The sequence below is a fragment of the Tyto alba genome, unplaced genomic scaffold (genome assembly GCF_018691265.1).
Source record: "Tyto alba isolate M040663 unplaced genomic scaffold, T.alba_DEE_v4.0 Super-Scaffold_10, whole genome shotgun sequence".
In the NCBI taxonomy this organism is placed as follows: Eukaryota; Metazoa; Chordata; class Aves; order Strigiformes; family Tytonidae; genus Tyto; species Tyto alba.
Window position 1 is genome coordinate 25,338,000 of NW_024881262.1, and position 23,470 is coordinate 25,361,469.

The window sequence follows — 23,470 nt, forward strand, 5'->3', positions numbered from 1 at the left end:
AACAAGGGCACCTGGGACCGGACTGTTCAAACTGTGGGTCTATTGCTTATACAGAATCCTAACTCTAGACTAAGTTGCAGTCCCCCAGGTTATACTGTAGTACTTTATCACTTAAATAAAAACCTTTCCTCTCTGGAATGAAGGTATTGGCTATGTGGTGTTATGTGCTATGACTTTTGCTTTTTGTCTTTTGCAAGACTTAAATCTTGCGTGAAAGCTTTTGGTGAAGTCTTAGCAATTGTGAAAGCAGTGTTCTGCATTGGTTCTGGTATATTGATGTGTTGGCTGGAGGCTTCTACTGAAAGAGCTGGCAGAGAAGTAATGTTATTAAATGGAGTTTTAAACTTGGTACTAAAGGAGGCTGCCTGCTGCTTGAAGAAAATCTTCTTAACACTTTATAACATAGGAATAGAACTCATATCTGTAAGAGCTAAGATTTGTGGAAACCTCCTTTGCTATGTAGCCATTGTGCTTTGGAATATAATGGCTGTGTGATGAAGCATCAGATTTAAATAGCTATCTGTAAATAAAGATAATAAATAATAACATATAAAGAGGGGACAGGCCAATGGGCATCTCAGATTTGAGTCTATATCTGAGGTACCTGTGAAATAAGATTGAGTCATAGATGTTCTGCTGTAATGTATCTCTGTCCACAGTATTCTGCTCCATTTTAGTCTAAACTTCCTACTTATGTATAGTGCCAGAAGAAAGGAGGCTCTGTTCCTCTCTTCTTTTTTCTTTTTTGGTGTTTTGTTTGTTTGGTTGGTTTTATTTATTTCTTTTTCATTAAGAGACATATGATTTCAACATCATCTTTGATGCTGACAATCACCTTCTACTTGATTTCTCTCTGGTAGGTCAGTGGAACTATCCATTTGTATAATTTGATAACAGGGTTGGGAAGAAAGTAAACAATAAGGAAACTCGATGGAGCCAGATCCAAGAAAAGAACAATTGCTAGCAGAAGTGACAGTAAAATAAGAGAACCCAAAGCACAATCTGTGTGGAATTGGGCTCTTTTCAAACAAGGTGATCATCACTGGGCTCCATAGAAACAAGCTGAAGTAGCCTCTCTCTAAAAGACTAAGAAGAAATAGGGTTTGTGAGCAGTTTTGAGTCATTTCTCCTGGTACTGTTTGCTTTGTCTTTTCTGAATTCTCTGCCTTGAGCTGAAGAGGCAAGCTTCATCCCCTCACAGCTGCCCTGTGCCCTAAGGCAATTATTTATGATTAGCTACCATAATGTAATTAAATGTTTAGGCTTTCCTGAACAATTGAATATTGTACCTCTAATGCCTGTTATTAGTGCTATTCCTGACAGGTAATGAAAAAATTATTGAGGTTAAAAATGTCTGGTATTCAGCATTGAAGCAAGTGAAAAGGCTGACTGAGGAAAAATTAACTGTACTGAAAAGTACTCTGTCCTGGAGCAGTGCCAGTAGGACCTTCAAAGACTTGAAAATGTATGATTTGCATCCTTTCGGTTCCTTTTAAATGTAACTTGATCTTTGTGGTTAAGAGCAAATTTGAGGTCTGTTTTGTTAACTAAAGTTTACAGCTTTTTGGACGTTCATGCAGGTTTGTGTGCCATTTTTCTTCAACTGATCTTAAGATGGTATCAAATGAGACACAACTTTTGCAAGATTTTTTTTGACCTAGTCAAATGAGTGCTGTGCCAAGCAAAATCACTAGGTTGGAGGCTGTAGATGATGTATTCCTGATTCTACAGTGATGAAGGATGGATTTTGGCTTAATATGCACATCTCTATTTGAACTGATAAGATTCCAAGTCATAGAATCACAAAATCATTTGAGTTGGAAGGGACCTTAAATATCATCTAGTTCCAACCCCCCTGTCCCGGGCAGGGACCCCTTCCCCCAGCCCAGGGTGCTCCCAGCCCCGTCCAACCTGGCCTTGAACCCTTCCAGGGAGGGGGCAGCCACAGCTGCTCTGGGCACCCTGGGCCAGCGTCTCACCACCCACACAGGGAAGGATTTCTTCCCAATATTTAATCTAAATCTGCCCTCTTTCAGTTTAAAACCGTTACCCCATGTCCTGTCCCCACACCCCCTGATCCAGAGTCCCTCCCCACCTTTCCTGTCCCCCCTTTAAGCCCTGGGAGGCCGCTCGAAGGTCTCCCCAGAGCCTTCTCTTCTCCAGGCTGAACCCCCCCAACTCTCTCATCCTGGCCTCCCAGGGGAGCTGCTCCAGCCCCCCCAGCATCTTCGTGGCCTCCTCTGGCCCCACTCGAGCAGATCCATGTCCTTCTGCTGTTGGGGGCCCCCGAGTCTCCCCAGAGCGGAGCAGAGGGGGAGAATCCCCTCCCTCACCCTGCTGCCCCCCCTGCTCTGGGTGCAGCCCAGCACATGGGTGGTTTCTGGGCTGTGAGTGCACATTGCTGGCTCACGGGCAGTTTTCCATCCACTAACACCCCCCAGTCCCTCTCTGCAGGGCTGCTCTCCATCCACTCCTCGCCCAGCCTGGGTTTGTGCTTGGGATGGCCCCGACACATGGGCAGGACCTTGCACTTGGCCTTGTTGAACTCCATGAGGTTTGCCTGGGCCCCCCTCTCCAGCCTCCAGGTCCCTCTGGATGCCATCCCTGCCCTCCAGCGTGTCACCCACCACACAGCTCGGTGCCATCGGTGAACTTGCTGAGGGTGCATCGATCCCACTATCCATGTCACCAACAAAGATGTTAAACAGCAACTGGTCCCCACACTGATCCCATAGGAGCTCCACTTGTCACTGCTCTCCACCTGGACATGGAGCTGCTGACCACAGCCCTCTGAGTGCGACCATCCAGCCAATTCTTTTTCCACCGAGTGGTCCATCTGTCAAATCCATGTCTCTCCAATTTAGAGACAAGGATGTCATACAGGAAGTGTCAAAATCCTAGAATCTCCCTTGATATTAAATAGGCATGATAGACCAGGAAGCTATTCCTACATTTTAAGAAATAAATGGATATAATTCATTACTCTAATTAGGGATATATAATGCTCTCTGTCAGTGAAACCATCTTCACCATACTATCCATTTTCCCATGAGGTAGAGGCACAACTCAGATCCTGGGGCAGATATGTCTCGGTGGATTGTGCCAAAGGACCTAGGTTATGGACAACTTGTGTCCCTTTTGCTGTCTTCTTTATCATATTGCAGTTTTGAGGCTTGAAATAAAAAACTTAAGTTATAAGGACTGGGTAGTACATGCCATTTTGCAGTGTGAGGTCTTTTCTAGCTAATTAATGGGTCTGGTTCTTTGACTCTTTTCTCATATGTCATGCTTTCTAGACCTCTCATCTGTTCAGTGGACATAGTTGTGCCTTTTCTGAGCTCTGCACCTAAGACGTGATTGCCTCTAGTTGCAGAGAACAACACAGTTTGCTTGTAGATCTGGATTGCTACAGGAGTCCTTTGCTTATGACTGCTCTTCTGTGTCACCTCTGTTATAATGGCATGTCCCCTTGGGCCTGTGTATCACAGTAAAATAACTGAATGAGCATCTACAAGTTAATAATTCCTGAATTAGAGGGCTGGAAGGAGCCAAAAAATGTCTTCTCATCTGTCCTTCCATTGGAGATCAGCTGTACCTGTGTCATTCCTGTGAGATGTGTATCTAATCTGTGCTACTGACAGAAAGTGACGGTGACTCCATGATACTCCCTAGGCAATCCAACCCACTTTTTCATTATCTGTACTGCTGGTGGTTTATTGATTTTCTCTAACTTCAGTCTTCTCTGCTTCAATTTCAATCCCTTAAGTCTTGTTTTATCTGTCAGACGTTCGGAGAAAAGACTACTACCTTGTATCAGTAGTCAAAAACTGTTTTCATGTTGTATTCTTTCTCTGAATTACACACTATACTTTCCATCTTGCCCCATATCTTACTCCTCCTACATCATTCTTGTTCTTCTTTTGACTGTTGCCACTTTCTCCATGGATCCTGATGGAGGATACACATCAACCTTTCTTGAAGGTTCCAGCTGATGCTTTACCTGTGCCAAGCTCAAGTTCCCCGTGCCACTGTAACTACTCTATCTGTTGTCGTAGCCATGTGTACTGTTGGGAGTGTCAGAAAACCCGTGGAAGCCATTTACATCAGTGAGGCAGGAGTCTTGTGGCAGAAGCACGGTTGGTAGTTATACTAACTCACCCATGTTATGAATTAGCATATTTAATCTAAATCACATCAAAAGACATCAAATGAAGTCATCCCTGGGATAAAAAGTTCCTGAGAATGGGCAGGATAGCAGAGAGAGAAGGTGGCATTTTGGTCACAGATTCATACAACCCTTGCGGATCTTGAAATAAAGGCGGGGTTTATGTGGCCTCAATTAATCTCATGAGTCAGGAGATATCATTCCCCTGTGCCTAGTCACTTAATCTTGTATTTACAGTGCAACTCTAAGGTCAGGAGGTGTTACCGTTGTTTTACAGGGGAGGAACATAGGTGAAATTAGGTATCCAAGGTCAAAGGAGAAGTAAGGCATTAAGCTGGATACTGAGCAGCTACACCAAAAAAGGCACCTAAGTCACTTCCTAAGCCCCAGAAGCTGAATGGCTTGCGCCACATGTAATAGTACGCAGTACAATTCAGCCTCAGTCCAGGTCTAAAACCCTGGCATGCACTCAACAAGAAAGGCTTGATCTCCTTTGCAGTGTGCCATGTGGACATAGAAAGGGTTTGAGCTTGAGTAGGAGCAGTGCACCCTGATCGCATGTTTCAGATGCAGATTTGGCCTAGTGCCAATGCAGTTCTTGTGCCTGTACTGAAGGCATTAAAATACCTGTAAATAACTCTTCTACTTTCTGTTATGTAGGGCAGAAAAGGTCTTTGCAAATGGCACAACTTCACAGACCTTAATCCGTGCTCTGCAACAGCATTGCTAGTTAAGTTTTTTTCTTGAAAGTTGTTATTTTATATGAATTGGCATGTTATTTGATCTCTTCTGCTTTTCAAAGCTCATTGAGAAGATTTCTCAACCACTGTGGAGAGAGAAGAAAGAGAGTGAACAGATTGTTGGCACTGGAATATCTCATTTCACCCAGCCAGGCTAAACTCAAATACGGTGTGAGGGTGCAAAGTTGTGCTGGATTCAATTCAGTTCCTGAACTTGTGAGCAAGACCTAGCCTGTCCTTGTCCCATGTCTGAAAATTATCCTTCCTATGCTCCTCATTTTACTGCTGACTCCAGATCTGATGCAGTCTGCTTGTAAGATCTGCCTTTGGCTGCAAAACCTGTCAACTGAGTTTCTGTTTCTGTAACATTAGGAAGGGTCCAGAGGCCAGGTTATACCCTTCAGGGCAATTGTGTAAGAAGCAACTACTAAAGGTCAGTAGGGGCAGTTGGGATGGGGAAGTCCTCATGTAATTTTTGCATATGGAGTGATGCAGACCAGGAGTTAACCTGAAGATGAAGGGCAATGACAAGAAAAGGAGGAAAAAACTTGTCTGACTATCAAAGGCCAGGCTGACTTTGTTAGCAAAGCTCTTACTTAAAGCTATCAAGAACATACAGTTAGTAATGGCAAGTCAGACTGAGACATATGAAAGAATAATGCCTTTGCTATTCATATCTCATGATAGAGGTGCATGTTTTACTCAGTGTCCCACAGAGCCCTATTAAACACATCCCAAATATGCAAAATAAAGTACCATACTTTTCCTCCATATTTGTTCTTTCTTCTTACTTATTTTCTTCCCCTTGATGCCCATCTCACCTCTGCCTTCTTGAGGCCATTCCTCCTTAAAATGCAGTAAGAAAGAGTCTAGAAAAGTGTTAGGCGCACTTCTGTTCTGTCAGCCCTGTGAGTCCCCAGATGATGTATATACATACCTTTTAGTCATGTCTCTTTCCTTACTGTCCTTGAGGTTTTCTCCTCTGTTTACATAGTGGTCTGTGTGAGGAGACCTCAACCCTCAGAGAAACATTAGACTCAACAGAGAAATTAAAAGATAAAAATAATGAGCAGAGGCTGAGGTGGTTGAATTTCTGGCTCCACTGCAGATGCTCTGGTATGACTTGAGTGAGTCATTTACTCTGAATCTATAAAATGAAGATAGTACTTCCTCCCTCTCCCTGTTGCCCTCCCTTTATCTTACATAATTAGACTATAAACACTATGGGGCAGACACTCTCACCATGTTTATCCAGCACTTAGCACAATTAGGTCATGGGCTTTGTAGCATCTAGGAACTCAGAAGTATGAAGTGCCAGAGGAAGTGTTTGGCGTAATAATATTGCAACAAGACTGATAAAAAGGAGCAGCATGACCACAGAAATATTAGTCTAAAAGCAAACAACATAATCAAGAGGGAGATGCAGTGGCTGAGTGTATTGGGCAATTTGTGATGGGGTTTCCAGCCATGGTGGGAGGAGGTCAAGAAAGGCAGGATTTTGTATCAGTCACTGCCTTGTGTCTCCTAGGCTTCATATAGGCCCTTTCCTTCAAAGTGCTCTTTTAATTGTCTGTATTATAACTGTCTGCAGACTAATTTTCTTGATTAAACAGAGAAAGCCTATGGTTCTAAAAATGTGCTGAATGATTAGATTGTAAGAATAACAAGCCATGTATCTCATGACTTTGCACTTGACTTCCAACTTCATTGCAGTCCCATAGTTGAAAGCTGAATTGCTAGTCACTGAGGGGACATCAGAACATCTCATGGCTACAAGTGCACACATACACTTTGGATTTCTTGGGCCATTCTTTGTCTTTAATGAAGTCTTTTTGCCCATAGTTTTCTTATTCATAGGAGTTTGTCCTGTCTTTAAAGTATTTTCCATATTTCTGCTCCTCCAATTCAGCATTCCTTGTCTAATTTCTCCATGGCACTCAAGAAAACAGAATGACTTCTGAAAAAAAGACTTGAGTTTTAAATAACTAAATATGTCTGTGCTAAACTGTATTCACAAAAAAGTGATTTCAGCAAGTTTACAGTGGAAAGACAAACCACCACAGCACTCTCTGCCTGGCCTTCTAAAGCAGAAGTCTCCGCTTTTTTCACCAGGAATCCTAAAGGTTCCCACTCAGAAAAGTGTTCAAGCCTGTCCTAAAACACTCTGAAGGGAAAGTAACTGTGAGTGCTGTGTTCATTTAGCAGAGAGTAGCAGGCCAAGATGATCTTTTAAACAAACTTCCACTGGTAGAAGGATGTTAGTACTTGAAGTCCCCTAGCTGCATAGCACGAGAGTTCAGCTTGGGACCTGTCTTTGGAGGATGATTCATGTAGTTTCTGGGTAAGACTTTTGGTCTGTGCAGAGCTGAGTGTTGCTTCTGCCAGACAGCTTCAGCCTCAAGTAAGTACGTCTGCCTTAGAGAAAGATTAATGTTAAACTTTAGACAGCGGCACACGTACATTTGCCTCCGTGACTCTGTAACTTCTGATTTTTTAATTCTGGGGCAGTCTTGAGCTTTTTTCTGTTATCAAAAAAAAAAAAAAAAAAAAAAAAAAAAAAGGGAAGGATGTGAGGGAGAGGGGAAGAGTATTCACTTGGTATTATAAGACAAGCAAAATATATCCCTGTTTTCATTAAAAGATAACCAGAAATCTAACAATGTAAACTTTCCATGTGTTGAAGGCAGAAGTACAATGAAACAATATATTCCCTTTTAAATTTGCCAGCAGAGGGAGTATTGCAATGCAATAAATATAGATAGTTTCAAAGAGCGGGGAAGTTGCTTGAGACTGAATTTCTGCTGTTCATATTCCAAATTTTGTTTGACATATTGTTTTGTTGTGTTGTCCAAAAAAGTATCTTCTTATATTTCAGAACAGTAAAAATACTAATTATTGATACAGATTGAACTTTACATTTCAAGAGTGAACTTACATAGTTAGTGCCTTGGCTAAAATGTAGGATTTCTTTTGGTACAAATAAGCTGTCAGTTTTTAATGTACTTATAAGAATAAATCTAGAAATATTTTCATAGTTGTGTCTGATATTACTGCATTAATAAAAATGTATTTCTGATGCAGACTGCACTTTGCAAAACTTAATGGAAGAAATAAACCACAAATATAAGATAAAGGGAGCCATCAAGTTTTCAGTTTTGTGCAGTCATGTTGTACAAATGACATATCTTGCATATTTATCTTCTACTTAACACAATGGATCTTTATACCTCTTCACTGCTTCTCCTCTTCATCTGGTGGGCAGTCCTTATCTGCCTGGAGCTAAAGCAGTTCTGAGGGATTTGTTGGTGAGGTGCCTGACCTGCAGCACAGTAGGACACTGGAATGAAGCTTGTATTTCTTGAAGGGAGTGTGTATTTTTCTGTGCAAGCTGAGTCTGACCAGGCACCTAATCACAGCCTCTAGATGGCACCTGGATTATGCATTGTTACTGGAAACTACTACACCTTGGCCAACATGTTTTATCTTGGCCAACATTTCTGCCAGGCTATATGTGGTAGTAGGAGTGTTAACGTCAAATGAGGGAGATCATGTTTTTGGCTTTGGGCTATAAAAGTGTTTTCATGTTGGAATTGTATTGTTGAAAGGAATCAGAGAAGCTGCGTGGATTGCAGCAGGCCCTCTGGAGCATTTTTCTTCTGATGCAGTCCTGTACTTACTAAATGTCATGAGACAACATCATGGTGGAGGCCTGGATTTCCCTCTGGGCCCAGATTATTGGGCTGTAATGTCAAAGCACTCACTGAACAGAAACATCATGGTCACTCAAGCTGGCAGGAAGAGGAAACGCACTGAGTTTTTGACAGTTATGGTGCTGTTAAGATGTTTAGATATTTCACATGGTGTTTAGATATTTCACTGGTTCTGTGCATTGTTTTGCCATTGGTTCCAACCCCTTCTCCCTCGTGCCTTCATCTGGCACTACCACCTCAAGTGATGGTAGCTGACAGAGCCTTATGCAATTGCTCATGTAGTCCTGCTGATTTTGGAGTTGGTTAGCCATTTGGAAGTTTTCCAGTGAAGGAACAAAATACAGCTAGAGCGGGACACTTATGCAGAAGATGTCTGCATGTTGTTTCGTCATGCCACCATTTGTTGGTGTAGTGCAAGTTCTCACAAATCAACAGAACTGGCTTTGAGATCTTTTTCAGCAAAAAGTAACTGCACTGTTTGGGAACAATAAAAAGCTTATCCATCCCTTGCGGAAGAGAGCGATGTGTTGTTTTAGTGACTTTATATATGAATGATTCTATATATAAAAATGTTATGGCTTAAGGATGGAGTGCTCTGCAAATAGTGCTATTACTGTGTATAAATGATTAATGAAACAACTGTGTCACCAAACTGCTAAAGGAATTAGTGCTAAAGTTACTTTTGGATGCCTGTACGTTGCTGCACTGACTGAAGCACGAACCTCCGGGGAAAGTTCTGTTTTTCTCACCCATCTGTGAATTTTGTTTCCTTTTGTGCAGTTAGGATGCAAATGTTTGTGTCCTGCATCAAAAATTGAATGTTTTGCAAGTAAAATGTTATCATTCAGTGGTTATAGAGCACTTCCCTTACTACCTGCAGAGGGTTTAATTTCTAGCATCTTTCAGAGTGCCTGTCGAACTATCATTTGTGCAGAGCAGAATCAGTCTGAAGGTTCAGAACTACTGGTGACAACAGCATCACTTCCCAGCAGTCCTTATCAAGGTGCAGTGCTGCATCTGCTCTTATATGTATTTTGCTCTTTATAAACATCTGTGGCACCTATAATATCCACTGAAATGACAGACGATTCAGAAAAAGTGTTTTTCTGCTGACTGAGAAACCAAAGTTCTGCCTGAGGTTAATGTCTTTAAATCTACTTCTTACTCATTAAGTGTAAGAAGGTTTGTTTTTACAAGGAGGTAGAAATTTTATTCCCTTCTTTCCATTATTCATGATGAAGGCAATTTAAAAAAAGGACTTGGATAGCCAGATTTGATCGGGAAGATAATTTGCGGCCTTTGGGACATTATGTGGCTATCGAACGTGTTGTTTTCTTTAGAGTTTCTAAGCTGGATAAATTTTCAAGCTCTAGTAGATTGGTGCAGTAGATTCTGGGTAGGTTGTAGATATTGCTCTGTACCCTACACTGTCACCTACTGTCTGAAGTCCTTTCCCAATGGTAGCTTTTTTGAGGGATGGTTGTGTCACCATTAATTGAAGAGCCTTTCCCAAGCTCTGTGCTTCTGTATTATGCAAACACTGAAAAACACAATTCTGGGCATGTGGGAGGGCTCTCCTAAAGAATTTTATGTTTTTCATTCAGAGAATAAACTTTATGTGTGAATTCATTTGCCAGACAAAGTTACCCTGAGCTAGGCCTGTGACTCTATACAACGTATAATCCGACCTCTGACTGGCATCCAATTTGGTTTAAGGATTTCTGGACATGCTTTGCATTTAATTAAGTATGGAAGAGAGTAGGTAAGTTGAAACCATTAATTCTGAGTCTGTATCTTTTTCACAAATGTATTTGAGGGGCTTTTTCTTTATAGCTCTGTAGTGACTGAGGGAGGGAGTGTGACTGGTTCCCCAGGATGGCAGCTGTCCATTGTTGCCATGAACCACTTCTGAATTCTGTGACAGAACTTCTTGTGAAGGGAACACTTTTTGTTCTGTTTGCCTTAAATCCAAGAACATAATTTAGTACATTAAAAGCCATTTCTGTGACTGTTCTTCTGGAAAGTCTTGGTGGTCTCAGATCTTCCCAGGCATTTCCAACCTGGCAAACATCCAAGTTTCTGGAAGTGCCATTACCTTAGGCGACTTTTGCCTGCCCAATTGGAGACCAAGGCTTAGTATGACCTTGAGGACTGACTCCTCTCTCTTGCTCCAAGGCTGTCCCTTTCAAAGCAGAGGTGTATCAAAGGTGCAGGAGAACCTGGGTATTTCAAATGCTGTTTCTGTCCTGAACGTACCTTTAGTTTTAACTCTGCCCTCAATTCAGGGTATCAGTAATCACTATAACAGTTCCATGATCAGCATTTTTCAAACCTGTGTAGGTCACTTAAGTCCCTGCTTAGATGTAGAAAAAGCACAGCTTTTCACAGCTCTGATTGCACAGAGGTTGGAAGAGTTTCATGCTACCATGTTAGAGCGCTTCAAATACTAACTGTTTAGCTATCATGAAGATTTAAGAATTTCCTTCCCATATTATCTCTGGGAAGCCAAGCAGGAGTTCCAGAGACCCAGTGTCTTTTCAGTAATCCCATTCATCTTATTATTTAAATGTATAGGACACAGACCAATATATGTAACCCTAGGTGTTGGGTTTGTGTGTGGCAGGGTTTTGGTAGCAGGGGAGGTGGCTCCCGCAGCTCCAAGTAGGACCCACCTCCTGCTGAGGCCGAGCTGATTAGTGACGGTGGCTGCGCCTCTGCCATAATGGATTTCAGAAGGGGAACTTGAGAGGAGCAGGAGTTGTGAGGGAAATACCTCTTCAAACACTGAAGTCAGTTGAAGAAAGGAGGCCGGGGGGGAATATGCTGAATGGAACAGTTAGTGAAGAATTGCAGCTCTGTGGGAAGGACTCATGTGGGAAAAGTTCGTGGAGGACTGTCTCCTGTGAAAGGGAACCCCATGCTGGATTAGGGGAAGAGTGTAAGAAGTCCTTCCACCTGCAGCCTGTGGTGAGAGAGCAGGCTGTGCCCCTGAACCCACGGAGGTCACCAGTGGAGTAGATGCCAACCTGCAGCCCATGGAGGGCCCCACACCAGAGCAGGGGGCTGCACCCAGACAAGGCTGGGTCTCTGAGGGAAGCCCACACTGGAGCAGGCTATTGCTGAGAGGGCTGCAGACCACGGGAGGGACCCACGCTGGAACAGTTCATGAAGAATTGCAGCTCTGTGGGAAGGACTCACGTGGGAAAAGTTAATGGAGGACTGTCTCCCCATGCTAGGTCAGAGGAAGAATGTGAGAAGTCCTCCCCCCAGAGGAGGAAGGAGTGGCAGAAACAGCAGGTGAACTGACCGCATCCCCCATTCACTGTTCCCCTGTGCCTCTGAGGGGGAGGAGGGAGAGAAATTGGGAGAAAAGCTGAGCCCAGGAAGAAGAGAGGGGTGGGAGGAAGGTATTTTTAAGATGTGGTTGCATTTTTCACTGTCCTACTCTGATTGATAAATTAAGTGGTGGTGGTGGTGTTCAAATTTCAAATTTTGGTGTTCTTTTTCCTCCCCAGTTGAGTCTGTCTTTAGCCTGTGACCACAGCTGGTGAGTCATCCCTCCCTGTCCTTGTCTCAATCCCAGAGCCTTTTGTTTTATTTTCTCCTCCCCATTCCTGAGGGGGAAGCAGTGAGCGAGCAGTTGCCCTTTGGGCTCAAATCACGGCACCCTAGATGACATTACAGCTGAATTCTGAAGCAGCTGTATTAACAATCCTATATTGCCAGTAAAGTGGCCAGTTTCAACCACTCGTTTTGTCTATCTTTCTCTCTCTGCTCCCCCTTTTTAAGTGACTGTATTAGTGTTGCCCTTCTCAAAGACGGTAATGGAGAGAGAGCATGTACATGATCCCAGCAGAGAGCACTGAAGTAGGCACAGCTGAATCCTGAGTGCCCTGAGCTCACCTATACTTACATCAGCAGGAGTTGAGAGCATACAGCACTCTGCAGGATGAGACCTTTTGTAGATGTTGCCTTCATGCCTACCCTGGGAGTTGCACATTTCCTTTATGTAATGAGCAGCGTTGAGGCCCACTGAGCAGGGAGGACAGCTGACTTGCTCTCACCTGTGTTAATGGAAACTGCATTTTAGTCTCATCACATTGCAAGTCAAAGACACTGGCCTGTGTCTTTCAGTCAAACAAGGTGTAAATGGAGATTTATGAAATATATATATTAATAACTCAAAAATTGTTGTTACCATCACCTATGGAGAAAACTGTTGTCTGAATCCTTTGAAATATCAACTGAAAATGCCTTCACGTTGTCTTGAGTTCAGGGAAAAACTGTGCCGATATTCCTTGAGCTGACAATGAGGTAATAACTAGGGTCAGGTGCAAGTTAGTAAGGAATACAGGTCAGGCTTGCTTAGAGAACTTGCATTCAAACTTGTCCTGGTTTCAGCTGGGATAGAGTTAATTTTCTTCCTTGTAGCTGATACAGTGCTGTGTTTTGGATTTAGGATGAGAATAATGTTGATAACACGCTGGTGTTTTAGTTGTTGCTGAGCAGTGCCCTGCCCTGCCCTACCAGCGAGTAGGCTGGGGGTGCACAAGAAGCTGGGAGGGGACACAGCTGAGTCAGCTGACCCCAACTGGCGAAGGGATATTTCAGACCATATGACATCCTGCTGAAAAATAAAACTAGGGGGAGTTGACTGGGAGGTCATGGCCAGCTGTTTGGGGACTGGCTGGGCATCAGTCAGCAGGTGATGAGCAATTGCATTGTGCATCACTTCTTCTGTATATTCTTTTATCATTATTATTTTTTCTCTTCCTTTTCTGTCCTATTAAATAGTCTTTATCTCAACCTACAAGTTTTATCCTTTTTCCCGATTCTTTTCCCCATCCCACTGTGGGAGAGTGAGCAAATTGCTGCGTGGTGTTTAGCTGCCTGCAGGATTAAACAAAAACAAAAGTAAAAGGAAAGACCATATAAGTAGTCAGATTCTTTTTTACGGTTGTGAGATTTAAGAATAAAATAATTCATTAAAAGACTACTTGAAGTAATACAATTGTATATTTAACCTATCCTACCAATTGTTAGGCAGAGAAAATTAGGGAAATACAATACCCAAGAAGCTTACAATTGTTGCAATATAATATTGTAAATGTGAGAAAATTAAGCAAATACAGAATCTCATCTAGAAAAAAAATTATACATGATTTCCCCAGCAAATAAAAAATTTTCACAAGACAGGAGTGGCTGGGCCCATGAGAGCAGTCACGTATGAGCATTGTCAGTCCTCAGTTAGAGGGTGATTTGGATGGAAGGTGTCTTATGTTATGGAGGTAGAGGTCTTCACACATCGAAGTCACAAGTTTTATTTTTCTGTGACTTTAGGTTGACATGATTACATATGGCTGCATCCAATGATAGCAAGACAGATCAGTAACTTCAATTTCATCCTATTTTCTTGGCACATTTTAGAGACAGTGAAAAGAGATGCAAGAGAAAAGCAGGGAAGGGGAGCTTTGCTTTGATTTGTCTATTGTCTGTGAAGTACAAAAGCCTTTATTTCAGAAGTAGTTTCTTTCCTATTTATTCCAGGCTCTTGTCTTCCAACTGTTTATCTTCTTTGAGGTTGAAGAGATGTATAAACACACAACTCTGTCCATGGCTGCTGGGGGTTTTCTCAGGAACCCTTCCCAGGAAGGAGCCATAATTTGACTTGAAATTCTCAGTGTAATCTCATGGAAATTAAAGACATAAGGACTGTTGTCTAATGAGCAGCCTCGCTGAGGATCACTGCCACATCTCTACTCAGTTCTCAAGCATGTGATTGACTGTTTTGGGAAGACAGGGCTACATCAAAGGATCTGCCCACTGTAAACTTAGCCCCTTCTTCTTCAACTGAGTCCTTTAGACTCAATTTTTACAGAAAAAAAACAGTAAAACGGAAAGAGAGGTAGTCCCACAAATCCTAACAAAACACCATGGCTTGGGAGGAAATTAAACTACATATGACAGGTGGTCAGAGCAAAGGCCTGGCCTCCCGGAGGCACTGAGAATTCAAAGACCCATAGAACCAGGAAGTAAAAATGGCACGATCTGCATGTTGTTCGTCCTGTTAGGACTTCTTCCCCAGTCGCCACGGGAAGTCCAGTGAGCTTATGAATTTCAGGTTTGCTGGAGGTCAGCTCTAGGCCTCCCCTGTCCGCTAGTAGAGGGCTTTGATAGACACAGCAGGGACTGAAGCTGCTATGTCCTCTCCCTCCTCCGGGAACTCCATCCCAGGGTACCTGGGCAGAGTAGACCCCACCAGGCTGATCCCAACACCAGCTCTTCCCCTTAGCAGCACTGGGGACACGTGTTCAGTCCTGGCCCCAGTCCAGGAATGGTGGTTGACATTAATTGGTGCCCTTCATGCCTAGAGTTTGTTTTCCCATTTCCCACAAGGTATGGAGGCAATTGTGGGGTCTGTGCTTCTGCTTTAATTGCATAATTTTGTATAATACCCATTAAAAATAAATAATTAATTTAGGAGGGGCCACAGTATAAATATCCTGGCGTAGCTGTTTGGAATGATAGCTGGACTGTAGGAGATCTCTGCTCCAAGTTTTTTGTAATTTAATTCATAATTATCCTTGGGGACAGTTGGGCATCTTCATTACTTTGTTCCTACTTGCTTGAACAGTTTTTATCTTAGTTTATTACCATCTGTAAATTTGTGTTCAGAACACTGTTGAAGAGGCAATGCTGTTACTGCTGAACAGCTGCTGCTCTACTCACTGCTGTGAGCCAACTGCTCACGGTTTATGCTGCTTGATCATTATGTGAAATGCTAGTCTGTGCTGCTTTAATGCTGGCCATTTCTGTCCTGGTGATAGTGGGATTTGACATTATTGAAGGACCTCAATTACATGTATCACTGATTGCACACAGTAAAGGACACATTGCTCTGCTGGTTACATGACTTATGTTGTCATTTTAGTGCAATTTGGTCAGTTTTAATGGTGTGAAAGTGATTTTTGGACTTGGTTTGAAGCACTGAATCCTCCTCCTCCCTCCTCCATTCAATTTGTATTTTCCTTTTGTCAAGACAAAATACCAATCTTCTTATTGAGACTCCCTTTTGGAAATAACCCTAGTGCCTTCCTTTTTCCAATTTACCCCCTATGTTTTGGAGTCTAGAATCAGAAACTCTGTGACATATCCTTTGATGTGATTTGGAATTTGGCTTCCTGTATGAGGACTCACACTTCCTCTGTGACAAAGCATCCTGATGAAGGTGACATGCAACTCAGGCCAAGGGACTTTGTGTTCTAATTTGATGGCTGCCATGCATTTGTGGTTTGCTTTTTTTTAGAAATGTCTTTCATTGTTTATTATCTCAGTTTTTAGATTTTGAAATGTGCTGATCATTCTTGTGATGGCTGTTATCAAAACCTAGTTAAAGAGGCATCCAGCATTAGGGTTAAAGGCTGCCATTTATATTTATATAGCTTCTCATTCTATATATTAATGGACTGAGGCTGGAATCAGCTAAATATCTTTCTTGGGTACATTTGTAGAATTTCTGACAATAGCTGTACCTGATGCTGACAGATGGTGAGTACTATTTTTACCTCTGGAAAGCTTGCTGTGACTTCATTTTCTACTTTAAACTCAAGAAATATCCAGACTTCTTTCTGATGGTTAAAGAAAAGAAGACTGATACTCTCCCAGGCAGGGTAGCTGTCTGGAACAAAGACATTTCCTAATATTGACAGTGTGGTTTTGATCTTTCTGCTCTCAGCCACTGATTTGGATGTGTTCTGATAAGTGATATATGTAGTACTCCTGGTATAAGCCTTCTGGAAAATTAGATCAAAGACTTATTTCCCCTTTGGTTCAGGCTTTGGTATGGGTAGTGTCCAGTTATTCAAGTGCGAAACTGTTCTGCATATATTCATATCACATTTCTGTAATTTGAACAGTAACAATTACTTCTGAGGTTTATCACATAAACCTCTTCCTCAGATTTGAAGATGGGCTCACTAGAGTTTTCAGATCTACTGTCAAGGGATGATTTCTATTTGACTTATTTGAATGTCAAACACGTCTGGGCTGTGAAAGACATGGCCAAAAGTTACATTTTGGCCTCTGCATAATTACATATTAAAATTTAAAAAATATTAATTAAAAAACATTAAGACACAAAAAGTAAGAAATAGGAAGACCTCAAGTCCATCAATAAGTAAAATACCAAGTATAACTTCCAAAGACATTAGTGTATATTAAATTAATTGTGTTCCTAATTTCCTTTTCTGATAATAATTCATGCTACCCTGCTGCTGTGGGAAATCTTTGCTAAATCATTTTTTTCTGTTTACTCATAGACCCCAGAGCCAGTTGAAAACTACATCAGTGAAGGAGAGTTTGAAGATGATCTGAGTTCTTCTACTCCGAGCACAATAGAGCTAGAGATACATGGATCCAGCCAAGAAACAGATGAAGATTATTTTGAGACCCTGTCACACCAGAGTGGATCTTTGTCAGATGTAAAAACTGAGCCTTATGAGAGTGCATCAGACACAGAATCTATTTCCAGTGATGTAACTGGGGAAACTTGTTTGGATTCAAACTGCCTTTTTACGGAAAAAAAAAATCTGTTCTGTAGTCTTCCTAAAGCAAAGGCAGAAACAGCCCTCCATGAACTTCAGTGCTCAAAGCAATCAGAATTTACCCAGCACGTTCAGTTAGAAGTGTCCTCCAAAATAAAAGCAGCACCAAGCAAAATCAAATTGTGCATACAATCTGTGAGGTCAGAAGGTGAAGAACTGGGTGATGAAGAACTAACACTAACTAGTGATATTTCCAATACAGACAACCAAGTCAGTGAAGAAGGCATTATATCACAGACAAATAAAAAGCTTGTAGCAGTATTGCAAAATAAAGTAGAGTTTGAAAGCAGTGAAGTGCAGTCCTGTAGTAACTCAGTACCTACAGAAGATGATGTTACAAGACAGAAGGAACATCCTGCAGTATTAAGCATTGCTTGTTTCAAAGCAAACTCAGAAAGTTGCTTGATTTTTCCTGAGGTACAGGAATTTTCCTTCCAGTCAGATGCAGCATCAAGCTGTAGTTTACCTGATCTTCTTTTTGAAACAAATGGACCTAACCGTAAAAGTTACACTGAGACATCTGACTGTAAGTGTGAATTAGATTCTATGTCCAGTATAAAATGCAGCAGGAGGAACTCAGTTGACAGTGAGGAAACTACAGGTAAAAGGATAAAACATGGAAGTACGGAGACCATGTTGACATCAGATTCATTCTTTTACCAGAGTTGCTTCAGACCAAAATTTCAGCCATCACTCACAAGGTCAGAGATTACAGAAAGTAAAACATGGCACAGTGTACCTGAAAATATCAGTGTTCAAAGCAAGACAGAATATGCGGGGAACTGTATTCATCTGGCAGACAAATTTAGATGGTCATGTTCCAGAATACATCTTCAAGGGCTGGATTTTGAATACACTTGGAAAAACTTAGGAAGGGTACCTGTAAGCCCTGAAAAGACAATAAAAATAGAAGGAAAATCTCTTCTTAATACTGACATAGACTCAAAATGGTGTCAACTTTCTCAACCATCAGGCTCCTCCCCGTGTGTTGATTATTATTTGCACTCTGAATCAGAGACGTGTGGCCTTAGCCCAGAAGCAGTAGGTACATGTGCTGATAGCTTATCTTCTACACACATTGATGCCTATGAGTGTAATCTGAAACAAAAAGAGACTTCATCTGCCCTGGACTGTGAGCCAGTGATCATAAATACTGAAGAACTTATAAAAAGTGACCAGTACAAAGCTGAAAGAGATCTGGAAGCAGACAGATTTCCTTGTGATATTGATGTTGAATCTGGCATTGCTGACACACAGAACCTAGCAGCTTGTCACGTAGGTTTTCCTGCTGTTGTGGAAAATCGAGACTGTGATTGTTCTGTAAACTGTGTTTCCACTGGTAAAATACAGCAAAGAAATTTGAAGGAGAATGGCATTGAATCTGAACTGTCAGGTATGGAGATTGTAGTAGGGGAGAGATGTGTAGATGATTCTTCTAATCTTGACTTCAGTTGGAAAGTCCTGGAAACCACATTGCAGCCAGGTGACAGTAACACTGGGGCAGAGCACGCAGAGTCAGTGCAGCAAAATACAAGGAGCAAAACTGGTGCCTTAAGGAGTCACTCTGAGCTAGTAACAAATGAACATCCCACTCATAAAGGAAAGGATGAAGACAGTGTCTTTGCTGTTGAAATCACTCCCAGATCAGATTATATAAGCCAGAGAAGTCATTTAATGACTCTTCCAGAGTTAAAGCCTGCCCTAATTATAGTTTCTGTAGAGCAGAAAGGACTACAGTCCAAGACACTGAATTATAACCTTCCTACTGAAGTGGTAAGTGGAACACTGACAGATGTAGTGAGCAAGGATTTGATGTCTCCTCATACTGTCTGCAAAGTTCATGATGAGTCAGAGAAAGTTCTGAGTGAAAGCTGTAGCCGTGAAGAACAAATTCCAGCCACCTACCTCATTCCTGGTAGTGCAGAGGTACTCCCTGGTAGGGATACAGCTGAAGAAAAACTGGAATTTTCTCAAGAGAAAATAGAGAAAACAGATGCAGTTTCATCCTTAGGGTTCACCTGTAGTAATTCCATGGTAACAAGTGCAAAAGAGGAAACCAAGAGTGTTACTGTACCATTGGGCAATGATACTGCAGAAAGTCAGGCAGATCAGTCTGAAGAAGTGCTCTTAAAATCACATAGCAGAAGTGGTGTTACGATCTTGAAGAAAGAGCCCTGCAGAACAAAGACTGGTTTTGAATTACAGACAGAACAGTTCAGAAAGTCATGGGCTGAAACAAGAGATGACCAGGTGTCTAAGGAAGAGGAATTCAAAGCACACCAAGGCAGAGAGGAAGGTTTATATATAACTAGTGCAGTAACACTGGAAATATGCAGTGTAAGCAATTTGTGTCAAGAAGATGGTGCTGATGTTGACCTTCAAGGGCCTAGCATCATCTCTGAACAAGCAGCAGGTAGGCAAGGAAGTGAAGGCTGTAATGGTTCAAAGGAACAACTAGGTATTTGTGAAGAACCTTCTCCTAGTGAGGGAAGGGAGGGCTCTCCTGCAGAAGACACAGCTAGCCCTAACAAAGACAGTACACTGAATCTAGATGTGTCTGATGTCTTTAACTATTCTGTGAAAAGGGAGACCCATAATGCTTGCATGCTGGGCCTAGATAATATAAGTACCTGCAGCACTAACAGCGAGGAACTGGATGAGAACTCATTCCACATGCTGGGAAGTAACAGCAGTCTCTATAAAGCTGTACAAAAGCCAACAAAGAATGGGAATAGTGGGAAAGCTTCCAGGTTTTTAGTATTCTCAAAAATGACATCTTTCAGGAAAACTAAGCCTGCCACAGCAGAAAATCAGGGAAGTAACAGCTTCTTTGGCAGCAAGGCAAAGATGGAAGAACTGGATGCTGGGAAAGAGGATGAGGACACTGAAAGTTTACAGTCTTTCAAAAGTTGTTCATCTGGTTCAGCCTTCCATAGGAAGGAAAGCTATACCTCTGAATACTCTGACGACGATGATTTATTCTATGAGAGACCTGCAGGATTATTCAACAGAATGAGCCTGAGGAAGGCTTCTGGCTCTGGTCGGATACTGATGGAAGATACAGACACAAATTCAACTTCTCCCACACTGTCTGCTGTCAAATATGCAGATCGGCAAGTTTCAGGTTCATCTGAAAATAATGACAGTGAACCTGTGGAATACTCTGGGATTAGAAAATCATTCCCTGAAAATGAATACAAAAGAAACAAAAACCCTGAGGGTAAGAAGTTCAGGACAAGGTTGGCTTTGGCACACAAATCCCTCTCAAGCTTATTTGAATACAGATCTCCAGAAAAGGAAAATACCGAGCAAAGCTCAAGAGTATCACTGAAAAATGAAAAAGAGAAAGCCAAAATTCGCCAGAGCACCTGGAAAGCTTTTCTAAAAAGCAAGGAGGCAGATGGACTAAAAAGGCCAGTCTTAGCAAGTTTATCACCAACACAGGAGAGTCTTAATGCAACTAGTGGCCATGTAACGAGAACATCAGTAGAGCGACAGGATAGTTCCAGTGGACACACATTTTTTAAAACAGAAACAGCTAACAGCTCCTCAGCAGACACCAACTATTTTGATACCTTGGTGGAGCCTGTTGATGTCTCTTCACCTGCAGGTATGTGGAGAAAACGAATACAGTCCCAGGACATGGGCATCAGATACTTGCAGAGTTCAGACTGTGATGAACAACAGGAGGTTCTGGGCAACAGTTTAAATACTTCTCTAGAGGAATACCGGGTGAAATCTCCATTTAGCCCCACTGACTTGCAGTTGCCATTTAGTCAGTCAAGTCCATCATGTCCCCAGCTCTCAAATTCTGATGGTAAAGACATGCCTTGTAGGCCCATGAGTCCTAAACCACAGAGTCCACGATCCACTTCTCAACACAAGAGTTTCCGTTATCCTGGAAGAATATGTGCCACTTCAATGATCTCTCTTGGGCACAGCTCTGCAGTTGAAAGCAATTTGGAGGCTCCTGAGAGACCAAAGACACTGAAACCCAGAGGTAGTCTCTTACTTTCAGTACACTCATTGGACAATGAACACCAGAGGGATGACAGTGGCATAAGCAGTCAATCCCAGATCAGCTTAAACACAGCTTCTTCCATTAGTGACATGCTCCGAGATGAGGTGAGTTGTTGTCTGGGAATGATTGGGTGGTGGTTTGGTTTGGAAAGTCTTTTGTTTCAATATGGTTTAGAAACTCCGGTGAAACTCTTTAATGGCTTAATGAACACATTGGCTAGATGGGTGCATAAATATTCCTCTTTGTCTAAGATGGGTAGCACTACTTCTGTTTCTGTTCAAGACTATATGAATTGATGCACTCTTTAAGGGAGGATTTATCACAGAAATCTAAACGAATGGAGTCATCACAACATGAATAATATGCCTCAGACAGGCTACACAGACACTACCTTGTATTCAACTCCAGTTTTTAGCTGGGTCTTACCCCTCTTAAGACAGGGCAGAATTGTGCCTTGTAACTGGTGTATAGTAAATAAGTTTCTCAAAGTGAAAGGCAACATAGAAATCATTTCCCATTGCTAGCAATCACTTTTTAAGAAGTAATTTTTTTTTCTTCATACAATGAGTGTTTTTCAAAGTACCATGAATCCTTTGCAGACACCATAACTACCCTTTGCCACTGAGTCCTTTTCTACAGCAAACAGGAAAAAAAAAAAAAAAAAAATGGACTCAGGGTGTCCTTTTGATGTTGCATTGTATTCTACTCCTGGTAATATTAATCTCCTTGTGATAGGCTGTATCTCACAGAAAAGATTTTATCTTCAGTAGGGATTTCTTGACTGGATGAGGCCTTTAAAAGCAGTAGGCTTTTAATCCCAGAGAGGATTTCCCAAGTTGTAAGTGTCTGGGAGTTTAGGAATCTCTTTCAGTGGCTAAGCACAAACACAAGAGTGATTGAGATTAATCTGTTAGCTGAGATCCCAGAACATGACTTGATCATGCTACTTTTTCAGTATTGCTGATGATGAGTTTTGACATTAAGAAATGGGAAAAATAATCTTGTTGTGCAGATTTTCAAAAGTGGCGCTTGTGAGAGGGTATGAGATTCTGCATACCCTAAGCACACATTTTTCAGAGAGTTCATGAGTCTGGAACTGCTTGATCAATTCTGCAGCTGAGGGCTGGTTGTGTTCAACTCAAATGAGCCCTTGCACAGCTGCTGCTGCTGCTGCTGCTGCTGCTGCTGCTGCTGTCTCTCATATCTCAGGTTATATTTTGAGATACCCTCCAAAATGGTGTTAGCCTACCCTTTCTCCTTATTTTTTTAAAATAGAAACTCCCTACTTTTTTTATAGAAACAAAAAAAGCTTTGTTGGAAGAGACCTTGGGAGGTCATGTAATCCTATCTCCTTCTTCAGACAGGACTACTGGCAACACCAGATAGACAAGATCATGACTTTGTCTAACGAAGTCTTGAAAACCTCCATTGCTGGAGATTTTACCACCTGTCTGGGAAGCATGTTCCTAAGGAAAATTTTTTTCCTAATGCCCAACCAGAACTTTCCAAGCTATAATTTCTGGCCCTTGTCTTGTGGCATTGTCTGGCACTACTGAGAAGAGTTTGAATCCATCATCCAGGAAACTACAAAATGGTTGCAGACTGCTCTTATATTGCCTTTAGTGCCCTCTCATCAGCTTGAATAAACCCAGTTCCCTCAACCCCTCCTCACATATTCCCAATTAAAGTTTTTTGGTTGATTGGTTTGTTTTTTTTAACTAATGCTGTCTGGAATGTAAAGAACCATCTGGGTGGCAGTTTGAGAAGTGAGAGCTGTAGTACTGGAATTGCTGTGGGCAGAAGGGGAAGAAAATTTGCTTTATTCTCTTCTGTGCTCATGCTTTACTCAAAATCTTTTGTTTTCATGGGCATCAACTTAACTTACAAACTTAATACTGGACACCAGATTCTAAACAAGAGACTTCAGTGTTACACCAGCCTAGGAAAATGCAAGATACTTGGACTATACACACTGTCAACAGATGAAGCCTCTCAGAGGATGAATAAAATCATTGACCTGTAAATGATAACCCAAAAGAGCAGCTAGAAAAGATTGGAGAGATAGGCATGTGTAAAGCCTTGAACAGGCAGGCCCACATCCTATAATGTAACCACTAGGAGCAAATAAATAATTACTTAAATTGATTGCTAGATTAAATAATTTAAAGAAAACCGTGAAAAATTTAAATGATATCTAAGCCATATAAAACCAGTTTATTTTTCCTGATTCT

At 41.8% G+C, this 23,470-nt stretch overlaps 1 protein-coding gene across 1 annotated transcript in view; it reads left to right on the forward strand.

Annotated features, from left to right (window-relative positions):
* Positions 1-23,470, forward strand: part of ARHGEF4 (Rho guanine nucleotide exchange factor 4) — a 221,864-nt gene that overhangs the window by 70,248 nt on the left and 128,146 nt on the right. The window contains exon 3 of the mRNA XM_033001625.2: positions 16,934-21,343. Coding sequence (XP_032857516.2) covers positions 17,765-21,343 — 3,579 coding nt within the window. The 5' untranslated portion in view covers positions 16,934-17,764. The remainder of the gene's footprint in view (positions 1-16,933; positions 21,344-23,470) is intronic.